The sequence below is a fragment of the Cimex lectularius genome, unplaced genomic scaffold (assembly GCF_000648675.2).
Source record: "Cimex lectularius strain Harlan isolate CLEC.00 unplaced genomic scaffold, Clec_2.1 scaffold210, whole genome shotgun sequence".
NCBI lineage: Eukaryota > Metazoa > Arthropoda > Insecta > Hemiptera > Cimicidae > Cimex > Cimex lectularius.
The window spans coordinates 851,210-862,048 of NW_019392884.1; the positions used below are offsets into that span (position 1 = coordinate 851,210).

The 10,839-nt window shown below is 43.5% G+C and overlaps 2 protein-coding genes across 3 annotated transcripts; one reads left to right on the forward strand and one right to left on the reverse strand.

The window, feature by feature from the left end:
- Positions 1–49: 49 nt before the first annotated feature.
- LOC106674053 (protein ALP1-like) lies at positions 50–6,659 on the forward strand. 2 transcript variants are annotated; one of them, XM_024229048.1, is made up of 3 exons: positions 51–175; positions 237–4,504; positions 5,594–6,659. In XM_024229048.1, exons 2-3 carry the CDS (start codon positions 4,212–4,214, stop codon positions 6,477–6,479), a joined length of 1,179 nt encoding a protein of 392 aa, XP_024084816.1. In that variant the 5' UTR covers positions 51–175; positions 237–4,211; the 3' UTR covers positions 6,480–6,659. The 2 variants fall into 2 exon arrangements, with proteins under 2 accessions (XP_014261980.1, XP_024084816.1); XM_014406494.2 differs by having other exon boundaries at positions 50–4,504.
- On the reverse strand, positions 4,527–6,861 carry LOC106674054. The gene is made up of 2 exons (XM_014406495.2): positions 6,658–6,861; positions 4,527–5,508 (listed from the first exon to the last, which is right to left on the reverse strand). Exons 1-2 carry the CDS (start codon positions 6,842–6,844, stop codon positions 4,688–4,690), a joined length of 1,008 nt encoding a protein of 335 aa, XP_014261981.1. The 5' UTR covers positions 6,845–6,861; the 3' UTR covers positions 4,527–4,687.
- Between the last annotated feature and the right edge of the window lie 3,978 nt (positions 6,862–10,839).

Below are 10,839 nucleotides of genomic sequence, written 5' to 3' on the forward strand. Positions count from 1 at the left end.
TTTCTCTTTATTTTGTTAACGGTCGCATCTCACCCCACCTGCCGAGCTCTTCGTCATAGTTGGTGATTATCTTAAGGATGATTCACGCTATACCGTGTCGGGGCCGAGCCCGGGTCTCAACCGAGCCATAGCGTCCGAGTGGAGTCCGAGCCTTTATGCATGCTGTTCCGTAGTAGTTCCGTGCGAACCGTGGCTGAGTGTTGGTGAGTGGGTAACAAGCAAAATGCAATTTTCAGAACTTGAACTAGCAGCAATTGCCGTTGCACTTGATGAAGAAGAAAGGGAAAACCATGTTGATCGACTTCACACAGCAAAGAGGAGATGGGGCGTGCATCCTACTTGGCGAAAGCGAAAGTTGGAGGGAGAATTTGCCACACTATACAAAGAGTTGTTAGATGACGAAAGTAAATTCTTTGGCTATTTTCGAATGTCATGGGAGTGTTTCAACGTTTTACTTCTAAAAGTGAAAAGTGGCCTCACGAAACAGAAGACATTCTTTCAGGAGCCCATTTCGCCATCTGAGCGACTAGCAGTGTGTCTCAGGTAAGTCAATAATAATATAGACAACCGGATCAGAATAGATAAGAATAAATAATAATTACCGACTTAAAATATGTATTTAAAACAAAAGTAACATACTTACAAATTTCACATGTATTTGAAACGTGTACAAATATTCTATAGTCTTAATAATGCTTTAATAGTCATGTTCATTGAACTGAGAAAAAAAAGTGCTCATCTCATTTTTTGCTGGTTGTTGTGGTAGAGCAGGCGAGTGATTTGGATGTGCGTCAGGTGTTGTAGTCCAGTTTGGATTCGGGTGGATTGGTGGAGCAGTTGATGTGGAACTGGTGGATGATTCATCTGCTGGGGATGTCTGCATTTGTGCGTACTCTAGATCCTGCACTATTGAAAAAATTCTTCCTTTTGCTAAATGCTGGTAGTATGGAGAAAACGTTTTTATTGTCGGTATTAAACCTTGGAAAAATGCGTCAATAGGGTGAGCGTCAGTTTGAGACTTTTCTTTTTTTTCAATAATATATCTCATTAAGGTATTCGATGCACTTTCCGTTGGATATTGCAGTTATTATTACTTATTCAGAGACCGAATTAGTTTATATTAAATAACTTATGAAATACCTCACCGATTCTCACGTTCAATGGCTTCCCGGAATGCGGGAGGCAAACCGATTCAGATGGGCTAACTTACACGAAGTAATTTTAACATGTCGTAGTCTGGCTCAATATGCTTCCATTTTCTTCTGCAGCTGATGTTAGGTAGGAGGGCATACGTGTGGCGCCCTTTATTGGAGGCATCCCATCTTCTGTTCCATTCCAGCTGTAGCCAGTCTGACGCTTCTTTCGCATTGGTGACCGGTATGCATGGGTTTATGCCATTTTGTAGTTCCCATATGGCGCAATAGTATCGGGCATGAAGGTCTACTGGTGGTCGGGCTGCCAAGACTTGTATAGCATCCGTAGAGGCCGTTCGATAAGCTCGCGTTAAAGTCAGCAGCGCAGCACGTTGCGCGCTCTTGAGTGTCTCCCATTCAGTAGAACGCAGTGCTCGTGCCCTCGCAGGGGCCGCATAGTACATGACTGAGTCACAAAGCGCGGACGTAGACCGGGTACGGTAGGAGATTCCCCACGCAGCACCGCACAACGCTTTGAATGCAGCTATCCTCGACGGCATTTATTGCCTCGTGTGTTGGGCGTTATCTCCAAATCGCATGCCTGCGCCTATGCGGATCCCCAAGTATGTAACAACCTGCGTAGCTTTGATTGTTTCACCGAGCAGGCGTACAACGGGAGGCGATCGTATCCTCAGCTTGCCTTTTAGGAGCATAAGTTGGGTTTTTTCGGGGGCTGTTTCCAGTTTACACTCGCGGCACCATTTTTGGAGCTCGGTGACTGCCAGCGCGCCAGTATTTTCAATGCTTGCCTTTGTTTCCGCTGGGATGATGACGACGAGATCGTCCACGTATGCGATTGCTGAGTGCCCTACTTCTTCGAACCGTCTGAGGAGACCATCGAAGAGTATTGCCCAGAGATATGGGCCCAGGACAGACCCCTGCGGGATCCCCATCTCTACTTGAACACGTCTCGCCATATTCGCGCAGGGTGGCCGTTCGTTCACTCAGGTAGCTTGAGACGACACGTTGGATGTCCTGGCTAGCTCCCTTGCTTTCTATACTGTCCAGCACGGCCGGCCACCACATGCGATCGAACGCTTGCCGGATATCAAAAAAGATTTCTGCTACATATTTGGTCGTTGCTTCTGATACGCGCTCCATCAGCTTCCTTATGGCGTGAGTGGTGCTCCTTTTAGACATTCCACCGAATTGGCTAGGGTGAAGGCCACTGTCTATCGTCTCACGCAGACGCATCATATTAATTCTGAACATATTTTGACGGCACTTGCTTCTAGCCGGTCATTCCCGGGCGCATTCCGAGTTCGCAGGCGACTAATTGCGGCCAGTATTTCCTCGTCATTCCAGCAAGGGAAATAACTGCCACCAGCTATACGGCGCATTCTCTCCCTTAGGGCAGAATGAGCTGGTTCGTCTGTCGACGGGTCGTCCACCATAAGCCAGACTCGAGTAGGGCTTGGCCTGCGGCCTGCAGTCCGTGGCATCCGAAGGACTCAAGAGCGTGTCTGGGTTTAATTTTGCCCATCTCCACTTTTGCATGTAATCCCCATTTATTGACGGAGTCCTGCTCTTCGACAAATTTTCTCCAACTGAGGCGTTTTGCTTTACGCAGCTCGCGTCTGAAGTAGCGGTTCCCCGCATAGTAGGCCGCTCGGTGGTGATCCTTGCGCACCAGGTCACGGCACTGCTGGTTCAACTGGTCGTCGTCTGAGGAGCACTCACAGGCACGTCCGTTCACAATGAAAGCTCGACACCAACTACTGTGACTACATCTGGGCCAATAAGTCTCCCTGGCTGTCGGTCATTAATGTTAATGCTTAGCTTAATTCTTAGCCAGTCAACAAGCACCTTCATCTCCTCAAATGATTTGTCTACCATCTTCTTCCAATTGGAGCCTCTATTTAGAAATATTATGATGACAGACGCAACATCAGTAAAGAAGGGCTCCCTATTGGTATAATGAAACATCACTTTGTCATTGCCAATAGTGATCTCCCTATGTCTTTTGGTACTGAAGATGTATCCATTTCTGAATCAGACATCTTTTCAAGATAAATTAATAATTAACCAGGTCCATCGATGGACTTGGAGATGGACCATAACCATCCCTAAACGAAATTGGAACAGTGATCACGCAGCATTGTCTCTACTCATCCCATGAGGTCTTCATTATTTTTATTAACTTCTTTAAGTTTAGCCCATGGTATTCAACAAAAGAGATTTTATATTACTAGATGACTCAAAACAGGAACTCAAAATAATAACGAAAATGAAAGGGGACAATAATTACAATATGCGCTCTTCTCACACTTAAGACACTATGATGAAGGCCTTACAAAATAAACAAGTTCTCGTGCAAATTATTTATGTTCGCCAGCAACCAATTCAAAATGGCGCACGACGAACACCACCGAGAATAATGAATTTAATTTAGGAACTGTGAGAAGGATTTCGGCACCAACGGTAATAAAGGATTCCCGATTTAATGAGAGTGATTGAAAGAATAATTAGATAATGGAATGAAAGGTAGATAGGACTCACTGCGTAAATGATGGCTGATCAAAGCACGTGGCGGATTGTCCGATCTCGAAGCGAAGCGATGATGAGATCAGTGCACTGACTCGGTCTTGATCCAGTAGAAATCACGATGAGAGTGATGTTGGCGGATGCAATCCGATGTCGATGAGGATAGCGGTGACGATCCAGTTATATTAGGAAGGTCCAGGTATATTAGGAAATGCTGGGGAAGTATAGCGGATACTAAGGAGCAGATGGGTTTGGGACCATGTGCTCGAAAGCGGTGACGGGAAAGCGACGTTCAATGCTTGAGTGGCGGAGATGCGGATATGACAAGGCGACACAATAATGAATTTAGCAACGATTGGATAGGAATAGCTTGATATCAACCGATACACTGTAAGGCTACTTGCACACACACCGATTTCGGACGGCCGGTAAAAAATCGGCCGATATTTTACCGATAGCAGGTGCTGGCACACTACCCGGATTTTTACCGGTCAAACAGTCAGTTCCATTCCAGTCACGACGTAATACGTAATAATGAATCCTAATCGAGTAGCTGCAATGTGGTTATTATACCGCCGTATTAAACGCCGTAGGATTAAGCGCAAGTACTGGATTCATCCGATCAATCGAAGCAGAGAACACACGGGAATATTCTACACTCTTTTTGAAGAATTAAGACATGATGGTAGTAAGTTTTTCAACTTCTTCAGAATGTCTATTGCATCCTTTGACGAACTTCATGAGAAGTTGAAAAATGAAATCCAACATCAGAATACTAAAATGAGAAACTGTATCCCTTCACGAGAAAGGCTTGCTTTAACATTGAGGTAAGTAGTAAACAATATAATATAATATAATGCTTTCTCTCAGTAAAATTTTATTAATGTTCCCAATGTACTAAATAAATATACATAACCACAAGATGCCTACCACAATAAAACAAGAAGTCCAAGCAATTTGATATTATTTGTAACCATTTTTTTTAAATCACTTTTTTAACTAATATGAAATTATGAGAAGTCGTAAGTGGTATCTGATCCAGCTGGGGAGGGGCTCGCTGATGGAAAGGTCTCTGGAGATGTTCTGCCAAATTCTTCGTGTGCCAAATATTGTGCAGTCGTTTGCCCTTGCGGATGTTTAACTGCCTTCCCTTTTGAAGAGCAGGCCTGCTGTTGGTTTGAATCGTAGTTGTGACTCAGGGGATATTTGAATTGGTGGGACTGATAGGTTTGGGGCTCTTGTGGTTTGAAGCTGAATTGATTGGAATAAGACATTTGTGAAGGGGGAAATGATTGATGCTGTGGAAAGGGATAATTGCTAGGATAGTAGAAAGGTGTTCCCCGTGGAAGGAGTTGAGGTTGAGCAGTGTTTTTTTGTTTGTTTTTAATTTTGGAAATCACTTCCAATACACCCATTTGAAATTCAAGAACTTCGCTATCGTCGAACTTGTTTAAATGTGGCAAAAGCCCTTGAAAAAATAAAATGTGAGGACTAAGTGGAGGTTCTTCTAGTGCTTTAATAATTTTCATCTCCACCTCATCCGGCTGGCGACGTCTTTTGTTTTCTCGAGGTTTGGGGTTCTCCTTGGGGGGTACTGTGGCTCCTGGTAAAGCATCAACATTTTCGTCTTCATTGTTTTCGGTTCCACCATCTAAACTGTCTACAACTTCCCTCGTTTGAAACAATTTATTTAAAAATTGCATTTGCTCAGCGTAGACGTAGTTTTTAAATGTACGGGCACCAGCTCCACTTTTCTTTGACTCTTTCAGCTTCCTCTTTGACTTTGAGAAAGCATCCCGAAGGTTTCCCCATCTCTTTGTTACTTCTTTTCCTGAAAAATTATATATAATTAGTGTTTAAAATTGTAAACATCTTCATAAAGCATGATAGTGACACTACACCAATTTTGTTTCTAGATATCTTGCTAGTGGGTGCACCTTTACCGACCTACATTACTCGTTCAGAGTTGGGATTTCTACTGCAAGGAAAATAGTAAAAGAAGTATGCCAAGCCATCTGGTTAGTTATGAAGAATGAGTGTATACGTGAACTCTCTAAATATCAACTGGAAACCATTGCTTCTGATTTTGAAAAAAATGCCAATTTTCCACATTGCATAGGTGCTGTTGACGGTAAGCACGTTCGTATAAATTGCCCAATAAGAAGTGGTTCCATGTTTTTTAATTACAAAGACTATTACTCTGTAGTATTAATGGCAGTAGCTGATTCAAAATATCGTTTTGTGTATGTTAATGTTGGAAGCTTCGGCAAAGATTGTGATCCCTCCATTTTCAAGCAATCTACTCTTTGGCAATCAATTCAGACAAACTCAATACAATTACCTGAAGAAAAATGCCTGCCGGGGACCGAATCTCCTAAAGTTCCTTACTATTTTGTTGGAGATGAAGCATTTGGTCTCCACACACATTTAATGAGGCCCTACGGTGGAACACACCTAACGCTTGAAAAGAAAATATTTAACTATCGTTTGTGTAGGGCTCGGCGTTATGTCGAGTGTGCTTTTGGGATATTGAGCAACAAATGGCGCATCTTCCACAGACCTATAAACGCTGAACCAGAGTTTGCAGTTGACATTGTAAAAGCGTGCATTGTTCTGCACAATTTTGTTCGTGAGCGGGACGGTTATTTGCCAGAAGATACTACAACAATAAGTGGTTTGGAAGATTTGCCAAGAGCTCCAACAGCACGGGGTGGTCTACAAGCTAACGACGTTCGAAAAATATTAAGTAAATACTTTGTAACACCTATCGGGGCAGTTCCCTGGCAAATGAGTAAAGTATGATAGACATGAGTAGTGAAAAGGGGTGATAAGTTTCAATTTGTTGAGATTGTTGGGTACATTTTCAGCTTTTGTTAAATAGTTTATATAATATTCAATTATTATTTTATATGTTTAACAAGTCATGTATTGTAAACAAGTAATTAGGACAATATAACATAACATACAGAAAATTACTTACCAAATGCATTTTTTTCCTTATCCTCCATATCCTCAAAATCGTTTCGCAAAGCACAACAAACTTCTCTCCATGCGTCCTGGGTGAGATTTCTATCTTTAAATGAGTTCAATGTTTTGTCCCACAAAACCGGTCTTGCCTCCACTAATGATATTAAAATATCATTATCAATTTCAAGAACCTCACACATTGCAAACTTTAAACGCACTGGCACTACCAAACGTGGTCTCCGAGCAGTCGACTGGAATGGTCGGCCGGTAAAAAATCGGTGAGTGTGCAAGCGTGTATTTAGTCACGTAGGCCACTGCTTCCCGTTAATGCCGGTGACGTGCCGGTGGTACAGTGACAAATGCCGGTAGCTGACCGGCATTTTGCCGGTGCCGATCAGAGGTCGGCGTGTGTGCCAGGTACCATTCCCCCCTGTGGTTCACTATTGAAATTTGGAAGACCGATAAAAAACCGGCCGTCCGAAATCGGTGTGTGTGCAAGTAGCTTAAGGTGACAACCGTATAGATGTTGATTGGATCACATTTAACGGGAAAGTGAGCGAGAAAAGGCATACAGGAAGGGATGAAAAAATTGGAAAAGGGTAGGGACGAGGGTTGTGATTGGTGAAAAAATGATGATGCGGGGGATATATTGCGCATCAGGAATCGGGCGTCTTCGTAAACGCGACACGCCCGAACAATTTAAAATAAATAAATAAAGTAAGATAACAAAAACTTCTTCCTTCGTTACTTCTTCGTTTTTGTCATGTTGGTTTGATTTTACACCTCCCCGAAAAAGGGAGTCGTCCAGCTCAGCACACTAAACGAACCCGGTGAACTCCCTGTCGGCATTCGTCGTATCCGCTTCCTCGGACAGGTCATTCTCCTCCGGGGTAGACAGGCGAATGTCCGTTGAGAATATTAGGCGATCGGTAACAACAAAAATCTCCAAATAAAACGGCAGGGCGATTCTCTCTTTTCCACAGGTCGCCACGAAGTGTTCGACAACGCTCTCCGGTCCATGGTGGGGGCTGGCCTTATGGTTGTAGGTTCTAGAATTCAATAAACCAGAGAATATATTCCTTAACATTATTGTAATAAAATTCCGTCTCTTAACTCTATCCAATCAACAAAATCTTTATCAATCTAAGTCAGCCACAACTCTAAATCTGGGATTAGTTTATTAACAAAGGGATTTACCACAAACGACGCTCGCCACGATAGTGTCCACAGCATCCTCAGCTCCGTCTATTTCTCGACGGTCGACTTGGTTCGAAAGGTCGCAACGGCTGGTCCTCGCTGGCTCTGGCTGGCTGAGTTCCCTTGTTGAGTCTCCGACGGAGTGCGATTGCTTTTGTTCCGCATCGTCTCTTGGAGTCGGCTGTTCACTCCCTGAGGGTGTCTCCGGTTTTGACTGACTTTTGATTTCCCAGTCATTTTAAGCGGCGGTGAATCACTATCGTGCAATACTTTCGACAACGATGGATACGCAGTTGTTTCCACGTTAACAGTTCGGGCCTCGGGGTCAAGTGAGGGAGAAGAACAAAGGCAGGAAGGGATGGTGTTCGCCAGCAACCAATTCAAAATGGCGCACGACGAACACCACCGAGAGGAAGGAATTTAAGTTAGGAAACGTGAGAAAGATTTCGGCACCAACGGGAGGAAGGATTCCCGATTTAATGAAAGCGATTGAAATATTATAGATATAATGGAATGAAAAGGTAGATAGGACTCACTGCGTAAAGGATGGCTGATCGAAGGCACGTGGCGGATTGTACGACTTCGAAGTGAAGCGATGATGAGATCAGTGCACTGACTCGGTCTTGATCCAGTAGAAACCACCACGAGCGTGATGTTGGCGGGTGCAATCCGATGGCGATGATGATAGCGGTGACGATCCAGTTATATTAGGAAGATCCAGATATATCAGGAAAGGCTGGGGAATATGGCGGATATTAAGGAGCAGATGGGGTTGGGACCCTGCGCTCGAAAGCGGTGACAGAAAAACGACGTTCAATGCTTGAGTAGCGGAATTAGCGGATATGACAAGGCGACACAATAATGAATTCGGCGACGATTAAATAGGAAAGGCTTGATTTCAACTGATACACGCGGTAACTTGACACTGTATAGATGCTGCTTGAATCGCAGTTAACGGGAAAAGAGAGCGAGAAGAGACGTACAGGAAGGGATGAAAAAATGGAAAAGGGTAGGGACGAGGGTTGTGATTGGAGAAAAAACGTGATGATGCGGGGGGTATATTGTGCATCAAGAATCGGGCGTCTTCGTACACGCGAGACGCCCGAACAGATGGTTTGCTGAGAAAATGAGGGAAGAGGGTTGTGATTGGTAAACGGAGTTGCAATTCGGGGGGGGGGTACATTGCACGTCATAAGTCGGGCGTTTTCGTTGACGGCGACACGCACGAACATAAATTTCAAGTTTGTTGTGCTATTTGGATGTTTTGAGGATTAACTACTTCTCGTAAACGTTCAAAAATTACATCTAAGTGTTTAATATGTTCTTTGTATGTTTTAGAGAATATAAATTCTCCTTTTATATTTTCTGCGGAATTCATCCGATCCACCTCGATTGATGCTTTCTAAAGAGTAATTTTGAGATCGATCAACCCCCTGTGAATTGTAGTTGTGCTCATGATTATATTTTGTCTTCTCAACTTTTCCTTTGTCTATTTTAATGTGTAGCCTGGATTTTCTTCAATTATTCCTTCTATAGCTACCAGAACATTTTCTGTTTTTTTTTACACCTCGGTCCTCCTCGTTTTCTACAACTAACAAGGATAGGTTCTGGGAAGGAAAAAAATACGATATGCAAGGAGAAAGTAAATAAGGTTTTTAGTCAGTTGGAGGAAGTACAAGTAAGTTGTGGACAGGTCTTATGAAAGAACCGGCGGTAGTTCGCACCTTGAGCACTATAGTACACGAGTCGGGGCCAGGAAAGATCTGTACTCTACCTATGGCCCAGGAAAGTGGAGAGGTACGAGTGTTTTTGATGAAAACGACTTCCCCGGGCTTTATGCATGAGGTGGCCTTCTGCCACTTATTCCGCTGCAGCACGTAACAACCACAACTTTAATTTAATACTTCAAGAACAAACGCGTTACAAAGTAGAATCCTCTGAAAAGTTGGAGACATATGAAGCCAATGAATCAACTGGTGAAATGACTCCTAGCCGTTCCGATTGAAAGTAATTAATTATTATTTGAAAAATTGAAGTGCTGCAGTAATTGCTGCTGCTTTCTTGGCGGTTCATACTGCGTAGGTTGCAGCATATCAAGGTGGTGTCGTGGTTCTAAATTATAATACACTGGAGCCGAACTTGTTGAGGGCTCCTGATTCTTTTCAATGGATGCCTGCTCCTCCTATTTATTTACTATTTGCATTAGCTCAAGCCTACACCTCGAATTACGTATCGTGGGAAGTGATGCCGTAATTGGCAGCAAGGATAGCAAAAAGTGACGGTTGTCATCGTCCTCCCTTTATTCTTGTTTATTTTTGTCAAGTCTTACCAATGAAAGAATAATTATTTCTTCAACAGAATGTATTTTTTTTTTTTTTTTTTACCGATTCTTGGAGCACCCGTATTAGTTTTTGGTGGTGTTGCGGCCGACGAGAAAGCCCCATTTACAACCATGTTTAGTTACTAGAAGTCGAGCCGTCCACAGTATGTACTTCGTTTCAATTCGGTTTGGCTTTCTTTGAACCGGAGCTATTTCGGGCTGGGTTCGGCATTATTCGGGTCGGCTTTCGGCACATCGGCAAGGCCGGGCAGCACGTCCACACTTTTCGGCTTTTCCGGGCGTGCTGTGGACGCGGCTTGAGAAGAACATGCTGCAGAATCCGTTGAAACAGTATTATAAGCTCTATACTCCCCTTGTAGTTTTCTTCCTCGCAAAACACGTTTTGCAGTTTGGTTCGTACGAACGTTTTTCTTTGTTTGGGTATTTTCCTTAAATATGGCAACAGCTCATGAGGAAATGCAAGTCGGCGTCTTCGTTGTTAGCAGATGAATATTTTTGCTGGTATGGTTTCAGTTTTTGTTCTTCAATCACCAATAATTTGCCTACCGCGTTTTGCCTTTCTTTTTCTCACACTTCTTTTTAAACACGGTTGCGGGTCTGTCTCGACCACGTGCGGTAGCGAAGCTGTGTCTGAGCCTTGTAGTCAAGCGCGTCTCC